Below are 22,733 nucleotides of genomic sequence, written 5' to 3'. Positions count from 1 at the left end.
TCCTCCTCTTTTGTCGCATAGAAACATTCATTCGCCCAGTTTTGGTCAAATCGCTTCGATACCTTTCTTCTTCGAACTTCGGGAATCTCGATTTCATTCATCTCGCAGATCGAAGAAGCTTCCGCAAACATCTTTTTAAAGACTGTCCCATCTTGCCTCATCTCTCGCAGCGCTTTTTGCAGATGCCTGACTTCATTGAGTGCAGTGGTAAGGTTAATTTTAGGGTCCTGAAGAGCTCGGCTAACCTTCAAAATAAGCTGTAGAATAGGGTGAGCTATTTCCATGCTGCAGACAAAGTCAAAGCTCATCACCTGGGAAAGGAGTCCCTTGCCTTTTGCTTTCGTCTCCGGGTGCTTTGTGGAGTCCACAATCGTTCTTACTGCACTCGACAGTTCGCTGTAGCTCTCACAGCGAACTGGCCTTTACTGCTTCAGCACGACATGCCCATCTGGTTGTAGACAAAGACTTCAAAGTTTTCAGCTGTGTGCCGACAGTTTGGAAAATTCGCTCAAAAACAGCATGGCGCACAACACTGTTTTCAATAAAGTTGTATGCAAGTTGCACAACGCCAAAGAAATCAAACATCATTCTGTTTTCTGCTCAGGACAAGCATGCATCGACAAGCACCAGGTTTAAGCTGTGGGCCTAGCAGTGAACGTAGACGAGCTTGTTGTTCTGCTCTTTGCACTTTGCTTGAACGCCAGCAACGTGCCCTGACATAGTAGAAGCCCCGTCAAAGCAGACGGAACTCGCAGAATTCCAGGAAACATTGATGGTGTTGAGAACTGCTTGCAAAGTGGAAAACACAGAGTCGCTGTCTAAATTTTTAAGCCTGTCGAGAGTAAGGAAGACCTCCACTGGCCTGTTCTTAATTTCGCAGAAGTACCTAATAACAACGGAGAGTTGTTCATGATGACTGCAGTCACTTGTTTCGTCGCACATGAGCGAGACTGTTTTACCTTCTATGCGGTGGACAATCGAAGAAAAAATGGCTGCATGCAGTGACTCTAGGATGTCCTTTTTTATTCTGTTGCTGATGTAAGAGGCGTTTTTTGGGCCTGACTCTAAGTGGCCCCGCAAAACGGGGTCGTACTTCTTTAAGATATTAACTATCTCTAAATATAGACCTTGCTCTGCGCTTTCCTTATTTTCACTGTGCCCTCTGAATGGCCTTCCTCCCTTTGAGAGAAGAACAACGATGTCAGTAAGGCGCTTTAGCACCTCACGATTTTGTTTTCGTTTTTCTTCAACTTGAGACGCTCGTCGTTCAAAGCTTTCATCCAGCATTGAACCAATCGATCTGTTTGCTTTGGAGCAATTCCATGACACAACACTGTTAAGATGGCCCTCAGACCTTTCATGCTGATTAAACCTTCCTATCGCTTTCTTCCAAGCTCGAAACCCAGTTGAAACAAAGGATGGGTCTAAATGTGCTTTGGTACCACTGCCCGGCGGAAACGCCCGACCACAAAAGCAAAAGGCTGCATCTTTTGCTGGACTGTATTCAAGCCAGCTGAACTTTGCAAACCAGTGTTCACAAAAGCTGCGCTTTCGATTATTCGTTTCTGTTTGGGCATAGCTGCCCAGATGAGGCTGAAAAGGACCCCGTGCTTGCCTGGCTTGCTTGTCCAGGTCGTTAGTCGGCATTGGCAGCGACGGGTTGTCGTCAGACATTTGGTTCTGGTTGGTGGAAAGCGTTGAGCAAAATCTCGGAGGCTCATCTGGTGCATCAGCGATGTGGCTTGGCGTCGTGGCACAGCTTGGCGTTGGCACACAATTTGGCATCGTGGCACAGCATGGTGAAGTGGCGCAGTCATCAGCTTGCTGGTGGCTGGGCATCTTTTCCGGTTCATTTTGTTCATGCTGCTCTTTGCAGCTTGTTGACTGTGCTGCAAACAAATAAGAGAAGTATAACTTTTTAGTTTTCTTTTTACCTGTTAACATGGCTCTTAGAACACGCTCGAAAAGAAGTCTGAGTAAACAATTACAAAACCAACTGCGCCAATAATAAATATATATTTTTGGAAATTTTACGACAGCTTTCTCATCGACAGCTCAGCATAGTCTCTCCAAGCTAACAACTAGGGATGCCGCAAACTTTTTTTCGAATCGAAGTTTCGATGATCGAATCAAGCGGTTCGAGAGGTTCGAAAGATTTCGATTTTTCGAATTGTCTATATCGTGAAATTCGACGGAGGTCGAATTTTCGAACTTGTTAAGCTAAGAAGTTTGACGCTTTTCGAACCGTCGAACTTATTACGCTAAGAAATTCAATCTTTTTCGAACTTTCGAACTTGACTGACCAAAAAATTCGATAAATTTCGAACTTTCGAACTTGTTTATCAAGAGTATTCGAAAAGTTTCAAACTTTTGAATTCAGAAAAGTCAGAAGTTCGACGAACTTCGAACTTCTAGGGTAAAAGTTCGACGTTCGTCGAACTTCGAAAGACCGGCGGACGGTTTCATTTGATTTAAAGTAGTGGGGTACATTCGTAATTTTTTTTCTCGCACTTTTACACGCGGTGTTGCGTTCCTTACAAAAGACAATGTCGTTTATTTCAATTTTCTGGCATGCTTAGGTTTAAAGAAATAAATCCCCGAAGGGGCGAGGAAGGACGACGGGTTTTTGACGATTATCGTTTGCGCCAGATTTGAAGCACGCTGCAGCCGGAGCTATTTATGGTAGACATGTTATACTTTTTTAAGAATGATCTATGTATAGCTTAGGCAAGTGCCGTCTTAAGATGTGATTATTGTTATTCAACGTGAGTTTCGAAGAAATGTCCAAACATTTATCTGCATGCAATTTTGACCTAAACTTGATATTTATTTTCGTCTAAGTTGTTTGAGGTATCGCATTTAAATTAACACCACAGACAGTACATATCATTGCCATCTGCAGAATACAAAATAATATATTTATTGTTTTTTCACGTTAAGGAATAAATTAACTCATGGGAGAAGGTGTCCAACAGTGTTCAAGTTCAGCAAAGAAAAGTTTTTTTTTTCTTTTTCGCTTCACGCTTTTGGGACGTGTTTCTTTTAGCCTGTACACATCTTGGTAAAAGAAACTTGTTTCGAAGTTCTAAACCTCTGAATATGCAAGAATAGAACACTTCCGACGAATTCTTGATAGTTTTTTTTTTTCTCCTGCTTTTTATTTCCGCATTTATTCATTCTTGTTTTTTTTTTCTTGTTACTATCGGCACAGGTATTTAGGTCGAAAAGACAGCTTTGAACTTCCGAACCACTAAGCATGTGACGAGTAGTGCCTTCCGACAACGAGTTTCTAACAATGACCTTTTATGCAGTGAAGAGCGACAGTATCTATAGCTATACATAGGCATAAATAATTTCAGATTAAAATAAGCTCGACCACGCCCTCTTTCCCCGTATTGCTTTCTTTAACAGTCCGAAATACCTGCAAGGTAGAGGAGGAGGCTGAAGCCCCCTCCCCCTCCCCCCTCCCCCCCCCCCCCCCTCCCCCCTCCCTCTCCCCCCCCCCCCCCCCCCCCCCGCTACCCTCTTTCCCCCCGTCTTTCCTCTTCCGACGCCACTTGTATGGTAGAACGCTCCTCGACCTCGAGTTGTGTCGGCTTTCATGCTTTTTGCGAGGCGATTCCTCCGTCCCAGAAAATAAACCTCCAGGACAATTATAAACTTCACCGGGTCGGATTACTACCAGCGTGCAAGGGGTGGCGAGCAGGTTTGTCAGGTCGCTTCAAAGTTTTTCTGAGCCTCAACCTCCTGCTCGCCCCTGGCCGTTTCGAACTGGATGAGTCTCGTAAAACAGTGTGTTCGTGTAATCACAACTGCGTAATGCAGGTGTTCAACTTTTGTCCTAGAGTTTGCTGCATGGACCTCATCACTGAGACCCAGGAGCCAAAGGTAGACCTGGAAAGACCTAGCAACCTTAAAGAAAGCAGCCCTGTTTTCGAAAGAAACATGGGAGCTGTAGAACAATGGGGACCAAGATCATCTTCCAGGTTGTTGAAAACTGCATGACTTTGGTAAAATCCACCATGGCACAATGAAGCACCACCTGGGCCAGTTGTGCCCCAGACGCTTTAACTCAACTCATTTCTAGTCAGATGATGAAATTACCACTGGGCACTAACTTGATTGGCAGTTAACAAGTGAAAAAACCAGGCTATGGACCAGGAACTGAGCAGGCATTTTAAGCAGTGCAAGGATGCCCCACTCAGGCACGGACGACACCAACCAAGATGAACCTTTAGCTTGTGCGGCAAAGTGTTGGATCAGGCCACCACCAGGGGTCAGTGTTTCTGGGGGCTTCCCTGTGCAACGGCCATGGGCTTTCTCTCTTTTCCCACACTTTCCAGTGACCATGTAACAAACATGTATGACACGGCCATGTCAATTATTCCCTAAGAAACAAATAGGTATGATCCTTGCACTCCATGGATGAAGCAGCCACCAACAATTTCAACATTGGTCTGTATGGAGTCAAAAAACAAGGAAATAAAGGAACTTCTGACACACAACTATTCTTGATGCATGCACACAATAGACTACTTCCATAAAGCCCTGCATGCCACACGGCGCGCGTTGCACTCTGGGAACTAGTTGGCCAGGGAGGAGAGTGGCATGGTTTCGGTTTCGATCGACACGTCGACCAGAGATTACACACAGAGCGTGGACTATAAACGGCCATTATCTCATGTTTTCTGGTCCCGGGAGCGTCATTTGTGGTCTATAAACTAACCTAAATGGCCAGACCTCGAAGCTTTAGCACAAGCCCGAGACGTATATAGCTTCTCTTAACACATGCTTGTTCTATTTTTGTACTTGAGCCTTTTTGTTAGCGTTTCGAGGTATCTGGACGAGCCAGTGCTGGGAATCTCGACGCTGCGAAGCTCGGGGATCTTGCTTATGTACGAATCAACAGGCTGTAGCAACCAATAAGTATGCATACATCGAGCTCGCGCCTTTACATTATATGTTGTTGATCAGGAAGTTTGTTCGTTTCGTGCGTCCATAGATGAAATATTACTTATTGCAATTACTGTTTTCTTAATACGCCTGTGTACGCGAAGTAAAACTCGGAGGTGCCATTGAAAAGCTCAATTATAACACACTTCTTATCTCTTATCTGTACTGACCCGCAGCACTGCACGAAGCGAAGTCCCCACCCACTTGCATTTTACTAATATTCAACATCGCGTATGCACGTAAAGTTATCCTGCAATCGTATAGGCACATTCGCGCATACAAACCGTTTTAAGAAAGCAAAAGTCGAGCACTTGTGTAAAAAATGTTGCACCATTCGCCAGAAGTACGCCGGACGGGTATGAACCCCTATGCGGTGCGCCAAACGAACGAAATTATTCAAAGTGCATTTGATGGTTGCTAATGGCCATAATATTTGTCATGTGTTAGCTTTCTTCCTGCCTGAGTATGCTGCGATAATTACGGACACACCGTTCAGGCACAGATCTTGGGCGTCAGTAAAAGCTCGTCCAAAAAGGCTTAGCGAGGAGTAGGGGACGCTTGTTAGGGCCTCCGTCGTAGCTAGCCCATCTCCGCGTTTGCGAAAACTTAATCTTCTATCAGCATAAAATTTGAGTGGGAGATATATGATGACACGAGGAAGACATCATAGTAACTTTGGTGCAGTAGTGAGGTCGAATTTATTGCGTTTCCTTAAAAGTTTACGCGTCAACGCTGGGCTCAACTTTGATACTCCTGTGAGAATGCGGCTTGCTTTTCGCCCAATGAAGTAACAAGAAGCGGACATTTGGCAAACAAAATATGTGTAATGCTCCAGGTGACTGAATTTCACTTGTAGTTCAATGGTACTAGACGGGATTATTGAAATTGAACTCAAAGATGATGTGACTAAGCCACGTCCTACTACGTTTACATACGCACTCAAATATCCGGTGTTTCGGGAACCAAAAAAAGTGCCCCGGCTTTCGTTTTATACCGCTCAAGAATGAGTATATTGTACATTCGTAAAAAAGTCAGATAATCGAAAACGCAAGCAGTGCGTTCGGTCGCGGCGTGATAGCATGAGATGAATCTGCTCAGTCGAAACCGAAACTGAGTGGCCAACTAGTTCCCAGAATGCACTGCATGGTATTTCGCCGCAATGGGGCGCGTCGGTTTTGGAAGAAGTCCATTGGCCAGCAGTCTCCTTGCAACATCCTGGACACAGCAACAAAACCCAGCCCTTGCACCTGTTACACTGAGTACGAGCGTCTGACAAAAACTAACTCACGGAAAGGAAATGGCGGCAGTTAGGTCTACTGCAAACGAACAAACACACAGATACCTGACAATAATTAAGTCTGCAACTACAATGAAATAAAATGAGACAGACCCAAAAGCTGCAACCGATGACCATGGAGGGGACATGGGTCTCGTGCCTCTGCAAGAAAAAACACAGAAACTGCAAAATTAAAATAGGCAAGTGGATAAACCAAAAGGGTCGGAGGCCAAGCATAGGCTCCCAGAAGCGTAAAGGTGCTGCACGGTGAAGGCTCACATGGAAAGCTCATGAAGTAAAGGGATGGCTTGCAAATGTCTTAAGCAAGTGCAGAAGTGAAAAACTTAAGGATACAGAGAGAGTGCATATTTCGAGGTGTGCGAATGACACGAGGAAAGTTAACAGAAGAATGACGGGAAAAGACAAGCTAACATGGGCAGGAAGTCTCTGCATAGGCTTTCATGCAAGACACCAGGAAGGAAAGTGTAGGCTACAAACATCCACATGAAGCAAAAAAGGATGAGTGAAACATAAGCAGTGCACAGCACAAGAAGGAGGACAAGAAAAAAAAAACATGATACAGAAGAGCAAGTTTGCATGCCAGCGAAAGCTTCACATAGGCCTACACGCAGAGCAGAAGAAAAAGTGCTCCCCACAAAGAACCGTAGCAAGCGTAAAAAAATTCAGAGGCTTCATGCAGCCATACGCACAGAGCACAATAAAAAGAAAAGCTTCCCACAAACATCTGAAGCAAGCGTAAAAGTAAAAGAATATTCTGGGACTTCACTCAGGCTTACATGCAGAGCATAAGAAAAAGCAAGCTTCCCACAAAGAGCTGAAGAAAGTGTGAAAAAAATTTAGATGCTTCACGCAAACTTACACGCAGAGCACAAGAAAAAGAAAGGATTCCCACAAACATCTGAAGCAAGCATGAAAAAACACCAGAGGCTTCATGCAGGCTTGCACGTAGAGCATAAGAAAAAGAGCTTCCCATAAACATCTCTAGTAAGCGTAAAAAAAATTCAGAGGCCTCACACAGGTTTACAGGCAGAGCCTAAGAAAAAAAAGCGTTCCACAAAGACCCATAGCAAGCGTAAAAAAAAATTCAGAGGCCTCAGGCAGCACACAAGAAAATGGGCTTCTTTACAGACCCATAGCAAGCATAAAAAAATTACAGATGCTTACAAGCACAGCACAAGAAACTTCCCACAAACATCTGTAGCAAGCATAAAAAAAAATGCAGAGGCTTCACGTAGGCTTACATGGAGATCACAAGAAAAAGGGCCTCGCACAAACAACCGTTGCAAGAGTAAAACAAATTCAGAAGTGCCTCGGTAAACAAGGAACGTAAAAAATGAAAGCTGCCCTTAACACAAAGAAGAAAGCAAAGTAAAAAAAAATGAGAACGGGACAACAGTTTCATCAACTAAGGCAATCTAAAACACTAATTAGTTCTCCGAGGTCCTGCCATCGACTGCCGAAGTCCCTGCGTTCAGCTGCCCCAGCCGCTAACTCGCGACTTTTTTCCCGCAGGAACAGTTGCAGCCGTGCATGGCAGAATCGCCTGATGAGCTTCATTTTGATTTCATGGCAGTCGGGCAGCTGAACACATTGGCTCTCTGCAGCCATCCTCGGCGATAGGCCGTCCAGGATGCCCCGTGCATGCATCAAATCCGCAATGAGGCTGCGAAAGACACTTTCACAAATTGTGAAGAGGGCGCGTGCAGCTTCAGAGGGGCAGGTCAGAGCGTCAGGGACATAACTCTTTAGCCTGAGGAGGCTATTTGCAGGTGCCATGGGGACTTGAACAGCTGCAGCACACGTGTCACATGTAGCATTATTTTTTACAACTCCTTCGTACCACATACCCGCGTAATAGTCAAAGCTATTCTCCTCAGGTTGTGACATGGTGAGTTCTACCTCCTCAAGAAAAATGTCGGTGGGCACAGCAGGTTGTACATCCAAGTCTGCGAGGTCAGCCAGGTGAAAGGAGGCATCGTCCAGTTCGTAGGACCCTGCCTTGGACGCCTTCAGGTACTGCGAGTGTGTGATGATTTTCAAGGTCATCTTAAACTCCAAGAAGTTGGGATAGGGTTGCCCTGTCGCACTACCGAAAACAAGTTTTCATGGCAGTCCTGCGTGAATCTGGATGTGAGCACAAATGAAAAAGAATGTCTCTCAATGAGACTTTGCTGCAGGTCCAGAATGGACTTGGCAGAGAGGATTACGCCCGCCTGCACTGGCTTGAACGCCCCATCGCCAATAGTGAGGTGGAAAAAAAGATCCTTAAATTTGACCAGAAAGTCAAGGGTGTTCTTGTAGCAGGCCTCATTTTGCCTGCTGATCACAAGGACTGGGTGCCTGCTGCTCATAAGATCAAACCATTTGTTGACCTGTTCCAAGAACCAAGCCGTGGTGAGGAAGTTGGTGCTCCAGCCATGATTCTCCACCAGGAAGCGCAGGGCAGTGGCCGTGGAGTGACTGAGGACCCGTAGGGCAGTGCTCACCTACAAACACAGAACTGCTTTAGATCATCAAGTGTATGCAATGTTTGGTAAACTCGACTGAAGGAATCAATGATTTGAAACTTCCCCCTCAGTCAATAAAAGAACAGCATGGGCACTAAACGAAGAAAAGGCTGCTAACTTCCATTATTGTTGTTCATACGAATGGTATTTGCTGGTTTTTTACTAGTTTTTGCCACTCTCTTAAAGTTGGCAGTTCCACTTCATGAGCAAAGGTGATGAATGCCAGCACTGAAGTAAAGTACACTCCATGGTTACTTTGGTAGCTGTGCGTTGCTAAAAGTGTCACCGACTCCGATTTGTGAACCACTGACTGATTTTGTTGAAAACACTTTAAGGGAAGCTAAAGAGGTTCTCCAAAAAAAATGAGTTAGAGGTAAATTCTTCCGTATTTGTATCCTGCAAATTTGAATATGCACTATTTGCTCAAGAAGTATCACCCAACGCAAAGAAATATTTAAAAAATTCACTCGGCATGATGTCACGTCGAGAACTTTCACCTGGCCACCGAAGCTCAAGCACCATCTCTCGTGCAGTGTTCCGGCACATGTGACCAGCCTTGCCCAATGCAGCGCTTTTTTTATTCTCGTGAAATGGTGCGTCATCTGCTACAGACGCCTAGTTCCCGCTACAACCTTTCACGCCTGACCAACATCCGCTAAATCTTTTATGAAAGTTTATAGGTGTACTAAACTTACGTCAAAACAAACAGGCGAGTGAAAATCGTGAGCATGAGGTGAATCGCACACAATTTGTCGACCACTCAAATAAGCTTGCAATAGCTGCAGAGATTCCGAGGATCCTTGTTGCGACGCTGCTGTCTCTCAGAAATTTCCTCCTAGCTTCTTACACCTCGGGAGGGCGGGGCTTCACCGCTATGGTCAAAATGCTTTGATGGCTACTCCGGACCTCAAATTGACAAATAATTTTAATATTCGTGATACTGGAGGCCATATGAAGATGATGCAAGTGTTTTTTAAAGGTACAAAACCGCTTTAGTTTCCCCTTAAGCAGGCACGTGCGAATAACAAATTTTATGTTTCAAGCGAATAAGAAGCTAATAGCGACTTGGGTCGAATAATTTCGAATCGCATATTGAATACTTGCTGTGCCTTTCTGATACTGCCATTGCGCTCAGCTTCCGCCATCTTGACAGTGTTGATGTCAAGATGGCGGAAGGTAGCTTAGCTTAATGGAAGCTAACCTAAGTTAGCTTCCAGTCGTGTGTAACTAGCTTAGCTAGCTATAAACAAGCTGAGCTACATGCTAACTTAGCTTAGCACTCTTACCTTAGTACACATTTTTCAAAACATAGTATTTGAGTGATGAATGAGTGTGAACGAGTATGAATAAAAAGTCATTTTAGATATGATATAAAGACTATCATACCTAAAACACCTAATATCAAGGGGCACACAGTAATCCACTGAAATGAGGTTAGACAAGAGTAATTTTGAGTATGTTTTGTTCACATTCTCAAGGATGTGCGTAAATTCTGCAGTTGTTAATCGAAGCAACAAATGAAGCTTGTCATTTAGTTCTCCTTGTCAACAGCATTTTTCCTGTAGAGTAGTGCACAAACTCAGCATGTGAGCAATGATTATACTTTGTAAAGGAAAATCTAGCTGGTTTCATTTAGGTTATTCTCAAGTATCTGCCTACCCACTGCCAAGGCTCAGTTAATTCTGATATAAATTACTGAATGACTCTCGCTTCAAATAAATCAAGCCTTACATAGAGATTGTAAGTAGATGAGAGATTTGTCAGTCCTCTTGCTATACCCAAATATTCGTTTTAAATTTTAGACTAAAGAAATGATGAGCAATGATGCACACTGCTTGACAGGACCTCACTTGTAGAGTAACACATATTCATGGTAAAAGCCAGTTTTTTTTTTTTTTTGGCCTTGAGGTAAGCACTCATATTGACCAGGAACATGAACAATCATTACGCTACGTTACAATGTTTTCCTGAATTCGTCGCACACGCGCGTGACCTCTTCTTCTCTGGAGGTGTGCCTTCCACTCAATGCACAATCGCAGTGCCTGCAAAATACGCACGATCATGGTGTTTTCTCTGTAAGTGTCGCTTCTGCACAGCACACCGGTGCTCGTTAAGAAGCGCACTCAACTGCGCTAACTCGCTGCAATCGCGACTTTGCCAGCACTTAGAAACTGTGCACATCACCGAACGAACGGCACGCGGCCAACTCATTGCGAGTCCCAAGGGCAACTAATAAGAGCGCTAGAGCGATCTCGACATCACAGGACACAGGACACACACGATTGGTAGGTGAGATGATGACGTTTTATTCTAGTAGGGCCGCGCCAATCACGGGATCCAGATTAGACCTACCTTCCACTACATTAATGGGACGCTTAGTACCTGGGAATGGTGACTAGAATGACGTCACGTGAGAACTGTGTATAGCCATAGGCCGGGGATGGCAACATGTGCAGCATGTGCTGAGCTGTAAACAATGTTTAATTTTGGCCATTCGTGTGCAGAGATTAGTCATGAGCTGCCCAAATGTTTGCCGAGGCACTTATTGTCACGAACCCAAGTCAAGTGTTCATGCAGTGCTCGTATGGAATCCATAAGCCTCATTCGACCATCATCACCACAGGGTGCTCTCCTAGACACCGTCAGCATAATTACCTCCATGGTCACATCAGCAAGGTTACAAAAATTGGGAGTGAAGGAAACACTCCCCCTCTAAACTTGAATTCACATCTCGACGCGTGCAAGATACTGAGGTCAAACTAGTGCTGTATGCCTGCGATGAGAGAATCATTCCAACACAATATCAATAATCTACCCCTTCATACCACACTGCAACTAAGTGAAAAAGGAACCATGACACCAACTTATCATTTAAAAATAAATTGTGTAAAATACAAAAATACTACAGTTACTAACAAGGATATTATATCTGCAAATAATCAACAGGGAGCTTTGAAGCATTTGAGTAGCCTGACAACAAACTTGCCTTCAAGCCGCTGCCCCAGAGTTCTAGACGACGGCAATGGGAAGCTCCCCTCCAGTAGCAAGTCGTAGCCCAAGCTGCCACATGCAGATCGCATCTGCAGCGACTTCTTCACCGTCTCATTAGACCGCTTGGACCCCCTGTTGCTGGATCTCGATAGAGCTGCCAGTTGGTCCGCAGTGAAGAACTTGTGCAAGTGAGACCGGAATGTCGCTTCCTTTGTCTTTTGTAAGGCAGCCTGCCTCACCAAGCGATGATTCTCGTTCTCCAGCTGCTTGATCTTCCGGCTCATCTGAAGAAAGACATCTTCAGTGAGCCTAGGTGAAACAGGTGATGGAGAAAGAGGCTGTAGGGTTCGCTCAGAAGTCTTGGCCGCTGGTTGCCACAAACACGGTACAAGAATTGGGTGTTGCCCACCTCATGAGATCACTCCAAGCAGTGCAAGAACCATGACACACACCCAGCTGGTGGAGGCCGCCCACACCAAGGTGCCGAGGGCAGCTGCGCTGGCCTGGCCGCGCTGGTTGTCACTGGTCACCTGCAGCGAAGGGTGCGGTGGTATTGCTACACGGGGGTACGCAGGACCCTGGAAGATGCTTGCGAAGCACGCCCCGCTGGTGGTGGGGAGCGGCTGCGCTAGCAGGCCGCCCTGCAGGGCCGCTCCAGAGGTCCTGGCTGCTGGTTGCTGCAAACACGGTACGAGAATCGGGTGATTCCCACCTCACAAGATCACTCCAAGCCGTGCAAGAACCACATACCCAGCTGGTGGAGTCTCCGACACCAAGGTGCCGCGGGCAGCTGAGCTGGCCTGGCCGCGCTGGTTGTCACTGGTCACCTGCGGCGAAGAGCGTGGTGGTATTGCTACACGAGGGTACGCAGGACCCTGGAAGATGCTTACGAAGCACGCCCCGCTGGTGGTGGGGAGCGGCTGCGTCAGCAGGCTGACCTGCAGGGTCGCTCCGGAGGTCCTGGCCGCTGGTTGCTGCAAACACGGTACGAGAATCCTCGTTTTGCAGAAATATGGGTTCGAGAATAAATGTATTTGCCGCCCTTTCTCTCTTCATGCTGGCCGAGCGGAGAGGGACGAAGGCTTCTTTGTATTTACCTCGGGGTGAAAGATAATCCTCAAGGGCGACAAAAGTGGTTTTGGGGGAGCTCTATCTAAGTCACTGCGACACAATAAGCCAACGGGACGCAGTGGACGTGCCTGCGGCCAGGGAACTCTCGTCTTTTAGCCATGCACTCTCGAACCACTAATTCTGCAAATGGTCCACTGGGTGTTGCCCACCTCACGAGATCACTCCAAGCCATGCAAGAACCATGACAGATACTTAGCTGGTGAGGCTGTCATAACATTACAAGGCAGCTGAGAGTGATGAATGCCTCATGCATTAACTTAATAGAAGCAACAGAATATGAGTTATTGGGTTTTGACTTACATTTCCATGAGGCGGGGTTTTGTGCTGTGTCAGGCTGCAACACTGAATGATGGTGTCTCATGCACTCTTGCACAAGGACCACTCCGATTTAAAAAAAAAAAAAAAAAAGGTCTCTGACATGGAACAGAGATGTCAACAGCCTACCAAGTCCACATTATTATAGGTCACCTGAGCCTCTTTCAAATCATATCAGTAAAAACATCTTAACACAAGATAAATTATTGCTTTTAATTCACTCTCATAATCTAGGTAAACACCAAAAGAACAAAAATCTCACTTATCCTAGTTACACACACTCACTTGACTTTCAGAATGCAGAAACAAGCTCGGAACAGCTGTGGCTTTTAGCCTCCTCCAGCCGTCAGAGCACCTCGTCTGGAATTGAGAGGGCTCGAAGTGGTCCTGCAGCGAATAACGTTTTGGTAGACGTCAAAACTGTGTATTCAGCCGCTCGCGTCACAGTACAGTTATTCCGCTGACGAGAGGCTCACGCTTTCAAAATACGCGATCTTACAAATCCATCATCGCACGACCGCCACAGGCCTGAACCACTCGTCTTTCTGCGGTGAAGCGAAAGCGCACAGGACGCTTCCACGGCAGTAGAGAATAGATCACAAAATACACGGTTTTGTCACAGTGCACTCGCGTCCACCGTGCTCGCGTCACAATATTAACAATGAACAATACCTCACCTCGCAAAGGTACGTTCTGTCGGGAGGTTTCCACCCCGCGCCACGCTTGATTCCTGAAAGCCACAGTTTCCGTCTCCTCGGGGATTTCGGCAGCTTGAACAAGCGAATTCCCCTGGAAGCTCTGTTCCGGCACTTCAGAGCACAACCAGCACAACAACGACCCATTTTTCAAACAAGACCGGAACGGCGGAACTCCCGCGGCTACACAAACTTTTGTTTACGTTATTTCAACGCACGTGTCCGCGTGCGCATTCGTTTATTCTACCATTAAAGAAGGCTACGACGAAAAGCTCACATGCACCAAGTTTTCAGTCACCAAGCGTTAACTTTTTTAACTCTAGCGACGCTAAAATGAAATTACCGAACCCTGCTTTACTTTTGAGGCTCACGACCACCGCTAGGGGAGGTTTTGCGGCTTGTGATTGGCCACGAGCGGCCTGTCAATCAACTATTCGACCAATAGATTTTCGCCCCATTGATACCAATGAATGGCCAAACTCTCCCAATATACGGCTCTGATCGCCTCCACAATTGTCTGCGGTTAATGTGCGCGAGACATTAGGGCAAGAAACGACGAAGACAAATCAAGCGGAACGTGCTGGATAGTGGCACGGGACGGTAGACGCCGGCCCATCATTTGGAACGACGGCTGCAGTAAAACATAGACGTGGGCGCCGATTCAACTGAGGCCTAAGATTCGCCCAGCAGTCCCACTAGGAGAGGAGGCTGGTGCCTTAGCTCCAAGAGCCGAGCATCCAGGACCAGCTATTACTGTCCGGCGCCCGATGTCATTCGTGAGCCTGAACCCGTTCACCACCTCAAGTAGCACCCAATCCGTAAGTGCCAATATTTCTTTGGGCTGTTTCCTTGCTGTCATAGCTGTGTCTACTTCTGCTGAACGCGCATTAATGGCGGGCTTTTCCTACGCTTCTGGAAAGTGCGTATTGCGCCATCACTAATATAGCAACGTGCGTCACCGAAAGCGTCGCTGTGATTGGCTTTCTCGGATTGTTCAAAAGAAGGGACGTTTTCCCTAATTACGCTAGCGCTCTGATCTGTCATTGAGCCAACGATATTTGATTCAATCGCGATCGGCCGAAGTTACACGGCGGTGCTAACTGGAATTTAGCCCCTAACGGTCCTTGCGTTGAACTGAGCTGGCCTATCAAGTTATATTCTATTTCATCTTTTGATGTACCGCAAGAAAGGCTGCAAGCGCGAGCTCCTTGCTAGGGCACATCTCGGTGGCACAAGCATTCGTGCGTTAAAGGGCCCCTAAAAAAGTAAACAAATGTTTTTTTTTTCCAGTCTTGTTCGGACACGCAAATCAATAAAATTAATGTTAGGCGAAAAAAAGAAATTTTTTTTTGAGCAATATTGACGGCGCAAGACCCGATTTAGTCGGCAGTCACCTCCCTTTCCATTTGTTTTGTCTCTCGGAATTTTGGGCTTGTCATGGGCTTCGTGACGCCATGGACTTCGCGCGTAAAATTTCAAAGAAATTCATCGCCGTCAATATCGCTCTAAAAATTTTATTTTCGCGTAAAATTTATTTTTTGACCGCGTGTCCCAACCTGACTGTTTAAAATTTTTTTTTTTCAGGGGTTCTTTAAGAGAAGCTGCTAATGCTATCAGCTTGCGCTTCTAGCATTCGCTGCCATGCAACATAAGGCGAAATGGAGCATAACTGATGGTAATTCGCCCCTATAGAGCTAATGATGGCGGCATCCACCGTATCGCCGCCCATAGCCAACACCGGCGAAGCACTTACTTCTGCGGAAAAAGAGAGAGAGAAAGGTGACATGAGGGAAGTAGGAGAGGTTTTACTATTGCGGAAGATTATCTAGAACGTATCGTAGCAGCAAGTATTATCAGAAGAGGTATGATTCGGGGCCCGAGATGGGACTAGAACGATCACGATATGCCGCGGAAGCCAAAGCTCGGTGAAGTCGGCCATTGTATTGTCGGTACCTATAAGACTTTCCCTGTTTCTGTTGCTTGAATCCATGTGAAACTTTTTGATTGTCGTTTCTTTGCTCTAAATACAAAAATTTACTTTTATTTATCTTGTTTCAAGCGTTTATAATGAATAAAAAGTATGCATATAATTCATTTACATCGCTACTAAAAACATATAACGTGACATCAGTTTTGGTTACGTTTTGGTTTCAGCTGTGTCCCTTGACGCGCATCTCAACTGGGTTTGTTAAGCATATGTACCGTGTAACACCGGACAACTTACTTGTTCTCAATGACAGTTGAGCTATGTCAATGATCGTTGGTTTAATGACAGTTGACAGCGCTACTGTAAGTAGGTTGTAAGAGCATTGACTGACTGTCAAATTTGAAGGGGCCGGCTTAAGGACCCGATAGTTCTTAGCTTCCACCGTGCGTTTTACACACACCATTGAACTTGCAATCGCAACTGATGACCAAAAGTAGTCATTATCAAAACTCGTGACGTCCCGGCGAGGTAAATCCTGGTAGTGACGTCACGGATGAAAACCATGAGAACGCACCACCAAAATATATCGGCACTAATGGAGGAAATTCTCCGGTGGCCCTGCCTGAGTAAGTGGCTACTGAGCGCGTGATGACGGCGAGCTTCCAAACTACAATTGCAACGTGCAATTTAGACTCACTGAATGTTCCCAGAGAATCGAAACTCCAAAGCTCCGCTTCATAACCGAGTCGCGGCACAGTAGTCGTGATCCCCAGTATAGCGCCGCTCTGCGTGGTCGAAGCGAAGCGCGTCCAGTGTAGCGTTCGCTCTCACGTGAGCTCTTCAATCCACGTTCCTGGCTTATGCGACTTTGGTTTGTTTTTATTAAACTTCTTTTGTTCGTTCCGAGCGGTGCGTGGCTTGCTCCTCACTGTGGGGTCCCTCACTCTCTCTCTATCTCTCGCTCTGAAATACATTGAAGTCAAGTGTTAGGCTCAACGTCCGAGGCGTAAAGTTTGAAACGCAGCACCAGGACAACCAAACCAAGCAAACCAGCCAGCAGTCTTCTTTTGCGAACTAGATTAGCGGCTACTTGATATAAAAAAAATAGAGAGGGAACATCAATTCATCATCCTTTCGGTCCTAACTCATCGATGCCCAGAGCTCCAGCCCGTGCGTACCCGCCGTAGACGTGATAACGCTTAAACGTTTTATATACGCTTTTTGTTGTTTTGGGCCCATCCATAGAATGGCCGACTGATAACTTCCGCCACGACTTAAACCAGCCAATCAAAACTGGATTCTGCGTGATTGACTTCCGGTAAGCGGATCGAATGGAATTCTGTACTGTGGGAACATTCAGTGACTCTAGTGCAAACCACATCATCAAGCTCGCCGGTCTTGGCACTCTAAAGTCTCAGGACCTTTTGAGCTTGCGCAGTGAGTGCGCAGACGAATATGGCGTCGTGTATTGTCTGACGATAACAAGAGGTTCATTTTGAGCTTGGGCTGTGAAATAGCTCAAGAATGGCATCTAGTGATGTTCAGCGCAGAGTTCGCCAGCAGTGAAGTTTCAGTATACATCACTTGCTTGGATCGTACCAAAGCAGTAGTCATTGCTGTTCTTGCCTTGGGAAACAAATCGGGTAATGTGAGATGTATACTGGGGTATGTATGCGCACAGCAGCAAGGTCTTCACAATGGCCGCTGATGTGACCTCAGTGCAAGCCACGTATGCGGGCCGCAAACAGCCGACTGTCAAAGTGTATAAGAAAACACATACAATAAAAGAATAAACGTTTCATGGACTCTAACTGCGGAGAGTCTGGAGAGGTTCGTTTTATTCGAAGAACGCCAAGCACCTCCAAGTAAATTTTGCCAGAGACGTACTACTGGAAGAAAATGTACAAAGCTCGGAAGCACCTCTCAGTATGTCCTTGGTCTTACGTTTTTTTTCGTTTTTTTTTCTTTGTTTTGTAAAACAAAAAAATTACTTTTGCATGACTTATAAAGAGGTTTGTAACACACGTCCGCGGTAATAATTATGCAAAATCATGTTCAAGAACCATAAACTTTTTTTTTAAGCTTTATTTATCTAAATACGGTTCGGACGTCACCAACTGGTTTACAATCTACGTTAACTTCGTCCGCTTTGAGACGTATCGCTATCTGCCTGAGAAAACACCGCTGAAAATTAAGCGGCTCTAACCTCCCTCCGTTTGTTGCCAACACATCCTAGAGCCTTTATTACAACCGGTAACGTCGTTACTTCTCCGGGCTCAGCCCTTGGGCCGGTTATGTTCCTGATCTTGTAGTGCTCAGACACGGCCGCTCAATCGCTTCCGCTTCGCTAGGGCTTTCCGCTTCACCGGGAGATGCGCTAGACGCGTTCAGTAGCGGCTCCCTCAGCTTTGAAAGAAGTATACCTAAAGGCAGAGTTCTGAAAACATCTAATGAACACCAACACTCCAACAACAAAAAAAACGCTGCTCTTCAATATTAGGCTCATATTTACCTCCCCCTAAATCTGTCTAATGCAAGTAAATCTAACTAATGTATTATCCTTATTAAATATTTAATTATTATAGTTACAAGAAGATAAATATACGCATCATCCTCCTGTACAACACTGTGCCTTCCGAATTTATTGGTAGGATTTAAGACAAGTAATTTGCTTCCGAGGCTAGTGTGCTTGTATTCTGTTTCGCTTGAAGTCCAACCGAAGCCCACGCTACGATCGGATGGATAAGTGCAGTCGGTAGTAGAAAACGCACACATCCGACGAGCGCCATGACGATGCACTTTTTCCGCTGCTCGATTTATTCCATCGGGTTGTCACCTCAGCTCCGGGCGGCCTCAATGTGAAACGGAGTGTAGGTGGACGTCCCAGAAAGGTTTTACAGGCCTCGCAATTGTGTCTCACCGACCCACGTCCGCCGCTATGATTTTTTGCAGGAGGATTCCACCATGGCTGCTTCGAAGGGCTTCACCGCTGCGGCCAAGCCTCGACGTGCGACCAAGCGCAAGTCCAGGGCGGGAAGCGCGGAGGCCGCGCCAGCAGCGGGTGCCTCATCCGCTAGGGGCAGGCGCCGCAAGAGGAAGGCGACTCCTATGCCCAGAAGCCGTTCAAGATCGTCCTCGAGGGCATCGGCAGAGCCGAAACGAAGGAGGGGGCGCCCCAGGGGCCGTTCGGCCAGAAGCGCCAGAGCAAGGACCGGGAAGTCCAGGACGAAGAAGGCTTTTGCAAGGAAGACCAAGAAACGAACGTCTGAGCGCAGTACGTCCACGACTAGCCACTCGTCGGCATCAAGGCCCAAGAAGGCCAGAGCGAGCAGGAAACGCGCTGCGTCTAGGAGAACCAGGAAGCGCAAGGTGGCCGTCCAGTCCGGGCCCGAAGAACCCTAATATAAGGAACAGAAAAAAACAAAATCTACGTCTTATGTGATGTTTTTGACTCATGAAAAACTCTGTGGCTGGGAAGACACTTTTAAAGTCCGAGAGCAAAATTAAAATATACATTTTGGTGTAATTAACTGCGCCTGATTACTCTTGGGGTAAAAAAGATGCAAGCCTACCGTCAGGGCACCATACATTATGTTCTAGGAAATACTTTATTCTTTGGGCCAGTGGTTCTCAAATGGGGGTCCGCGGACCCCCAAGGGTCCGCGAAAGCATTCTAGGGGTCCGTGATGCCCCGTCTCATCAGTCAAGCCCGGCAAACAAAAAGTTGTCTTTTTCCAGGCCGAGAAGGGTTCGTGCGAGGTTCCTAGTGTGTATTTCAATGAGACAGGTCTACTTCACACTAGCCCTTAGTTTTGTCCTTTTATTAGAGAGTTTTAGTAGATCGTTCCCATGGCTCCGATAACGATACCCGATACTCCGCCACCGCCTCCCTTGCGCATGCATAGTATCGTTATCGGGGCTATCGGAGGTATCGGAACGATCTACTAAAACTCTCTATTAACTCATTATTATATTCAACCTATACGTTTCCTCTCTCTTCACCACGAACGGGGTCCTATATCATCTCCGCCGATCCACAAGGGTCCGCGAAACACAGATACATGAAAACCGTCTCTTTAGGCTATGTAACATTTATTTAGAGTGAACACTTTTCCTTAAAGGTAATTTATTTAGGTATAAAATATTATTACAATTTTTTCTCGTTTTTTTAGGTTTGAACAAGCGCCGCGTTTATAGATGAGGCATTTATTTTCTCGTGCTAATGACGTCTATCTTGGGTGAGTGCGTAGGGCAGAAAAGAAGAATAGACCTTTTGCCAAATTACCCAAGCATCAAGGAGAATGCTGGGAACGTAAGTGCGTGCTATGATCGCGCTCGCCTTATCTCTATATTTGGTTTGAAGTACAGTGTTCTTTGAAGTAAGCCAAAATAAAGCGCTGATGATCACACGTGCCACGCGCGACTTGTTTTGTGATGCTGCTTTCGGAGAGTTAATGCTGCAGAAGGCAGCGCGCTCAGCGCGTTTAATTACACTCGCGCACTCTCCTTGTTGCCTGGGTAATTTAGCAAAAATTGTATATTGACTGTTTACTGCTATGCATCGCGTGCGCATTTGTCACTGCTGAATATGGGCCGACAAATAAAAGAAGGAAGACTGGAGAAATATAAAAGGGGAAGAATTTTAATTCGCTTAACGTCCGTCCAGCAGATCGGTAGATAATCGACGGATTCGCGCGGGAAGTCCGAAGGCGGTAAAAGTCGGCGTGGAGTGAAAAATCTTTTTTTTTATTGTGTGCGTGTGTGGGGGGGCTGGGGGGGGGGGGTAAGGGGGGGGGGTGAGTCTGGAGTCGGCTGTCGCTGTGGTTGGCCTACTAAGAGCAGGGGCGTGTTTAGTGTGTGCTTGAAAGTACGGAACGAGCTCCCGTTAGCAACGAAAGTCATTTGGCAAGGCTCTCGCAAACGATCTACGAAAACTTTCGTCTCCCATATTGAGAAGAATCAGAAAACAAAAAATCAGGAAACTTGATTGCCATTCCCGGCATCTTTCTCGATATGTTCAAAAAGAATGGAAAGTATAGCGCATACTGGCTAGGGCTTTATACTTTTGTACCTTGTGCTTCATACTTTATCGCATTTGAAATAAAAATGAAGGAAGCATGGAGGGCGTGCGACTTCTGCGGAGAGGCCGGGGTCTATACAGACAGCTCTGTCCGTAGAACTTACCTTCCTTACCACTAAAATAATGAAATTAAATATTAATTGAATACGGGGTGAGGGCCGACATTTGGTTCAGTGAGGCAAGGAAACGATTACACATATCTTGCCGCGTCATTTTGGAGGTCCCGGATGTCCTCTCGTCAAGGTGGCATCGACTGTGTCAGGAAGGGAAGCAGGTTTCGCCACGCTGATGCTGGTCCTCGTAAGCGTGACTCGGGGTGACGTAGTGTACGAGCGAGTACAGGTTGAAGGCTACCAGTTCGTGGGTTGAGACGACGACGAGCAGGAATGTCGAAGGAGACTTGTGCAAGGCGGCGGAACAGAGGATGAAGACCAGCTGTCTCGTTTGATGCAGACTGCGTCATCCAGTAGCCTGGTAGAGTGAAGCTTAGGTAACACTCCTATAGGAAGTATTCACTGGCGGCCATAGCTGTGTGCGCGACTGCTGAGCGCATGCTGATGGCGAGCTTCCACAGTTCTTTTGTAACGTGCATTCCGCACCCTCAAGATTTCCGGTCTTAGCAGCCTATTAATGTGGGCTTGTTCTGAGCATGCGCTCTAGACAGCACCCACAGATATGGCGCCCACTGAATACTCCTTGTAGGACACCTCTGAGGCAGAATCGGCACGGTGAACGATTATGTAGATGGCCCGACGTTGAACGGCTTCCAGGTTTATTTGCAGTGAAGACGGGGGGGGGGGGGGGGGGGTATTTATGGTTAGGGAGCACTCCTGCAGTATATAACTGGCTAAAAGTCGCGGGACCCATTCCCCGGTGACGCGGACAACGAATCTAAGGAGCCGAGAGTACCATCGGGTGCTCTCCTCCTTGCCTAGAGCACCCAATAATAAATTAGAAACATATGCAGGTTGCGAAGTCTCCCGATTTCTACACCATACGCCTAAAGCCTAGTTCACATGCAGCGGTTTTGGCCCTAGAGCGGCGCGATTTCTGCCGTCGCGACGCTCGTGCCACTGAATTGCTGGAGCTGGCCAGAGGGCCGCGACGGCAGAAATCGCGCCGCTCTAGGGCCAAAACCGCTGCATGTGAACTAGGCTTAATCGCAAAAACGAAAGAGAATAAAGAAAGGCTATAAAATTACTTTATGTTTTGCAGCTCTCTCTTTGTTATGCGGCATCATCCTGATGCACTTGAGACAATAAAAAATACCAAAACAGCAGCAACGGCAGAGACACCGGAACATCTGTGACTTGTGATTGTTTGAATAAGCCACTTCTTCCATTACTCGCCACTTTGTGTTCGTCGATTCAGCAGTTGTCCAGGTGACTCTGAAAGCGACTGCTCTTTCAATTGCTCTCAGCGTAAGCAGTGCAATAAAGCCTTTATCTTTGTCATTGACAAAGCTCCAAACTAAGCCACAATGAACATAAATGCCGCTTATAAGGTTACCATAATCTCTTTAACGCACTTAGCAAGCTCCCTACTGCCAAGAGTACCATCGGAGCCTTTACGTTCAAAAATTGTAAAGACTCTCGGGCAATAGAGTTATTATAATGTACGCTAGAGGTCCAACTGGCGCTAGTGTGCCGTATCAAGTAGGAAGGAGACAGCAACCAGTCTGAAATTGACTCCCAGTTCTGTACTTGTATCGGAAAAAGTGAGTGAATTTTCCCTCTGCACTTGATTATAAGAGAAAGTATCACGAATATTTAATAAATCTTAGATAGCTTGGAACAGTCCAGAGTCACGCATAAAAAAATATTGGTTCGTTACGGCG

At 46.3% G+C, this 22,733-nt stretch overlaps 1 protein-coding gene across 3 annotated transcripts; it reads right to left on the bottom strand.

The window, feature by feature from the left end:
- Nucleotides 1-615: 615 nt before the first annotated feature.
- On the bottom strand, nt 616-8,663 carry LOC115312838 (zinc finger MYM-type protein 1-like). Of its 3 annotated transcripts, XM_042294555.1 has the most exons (4): nt 8,623-8,663; nt 8,098-8,266; nt 6,344-6,391; nt 616-1,884 (listed from the first exon to the last, which is right to left on the bottom strand). In XM_042294555.1, exons 3-4 carry the CDS (start codon nt 6,365-6,367, stop codon nt 646-648), a joined length of 1,263 nt encoding a protein of 420 aa, XP_042150489.1. In that variant the 5' UTR covers nt 6,368-6,391; nt 8,098-8,266; nt 8,623-8,663; the 3' UTR covers nt 616-645. The 3 variants fall into 3 exon arrangements, with proteins under 3 accessions (XP_042150489.1, XP_040068966.2, XP_040068957.2); XM_040213032.3 differs by lacking the exon at nt 8,623-8,663 and having other exon boundaries at nt 616-1,889; nt 8,150-8,425; XM_040213023.3 differs by lacking the exon at nt 8,623-8,663 and having other exon boundaries at nt 616-1,889; nt 8,098-8,418.
- Between the last annotated feature and the right edge of the window lie 14,070 nt (nt 8,664-22,733).

This window comes from Ixodes scapularis, unplaced genomic scaffold (assembly GCF_016920785.2).
Source record: "Ixodes scapularis isolate PalLabHiFi unplaced genomic scaffold, ASM1692078v2 PGA_scaffold6__148_contigs__length_123643588, whole genome shotgun sequence".
NCBI classification, from domain to species: Eukaryota; Metazoa; Arthropoda; class Arachnida; order Ixodida; family Ixodidae; genus Ixodes; species Ixodes scapularis.
The sequence above is the reverse complement of the archived record's forward strand: the minus strand, read 5'-3'. Positions and strand labels throughout refer to the sequence as shown.

What these genes read in the sequence shown, in the direction of transcription:
- LOC115312838 (XM_040213023.3), bottom strand. Translation starts at nt 8,296, where the DNA reads ATGACCTTGAAAATCATCACACACTCGCAGTACCTGAAGGCGTCCAAG. An exon ending in TAGCTTTGACTATTACGCGG is followed by an intron (nt 6,392 to 8,097) that starts GTATGTGGTACG and finishes TTTTTCTTGCAG; the next exon opens with AGGCACGAGACCCATGTCCC. An exon ending in TCATCGGTTGCAGCTTTTGG is followed by an intron (nt 1,890 to 6,343) that starts GTCTGTCTCATT and finishes ATTTGTTTGCAG; the next exon opens with CACAGTCAACAAGCTGCAAA.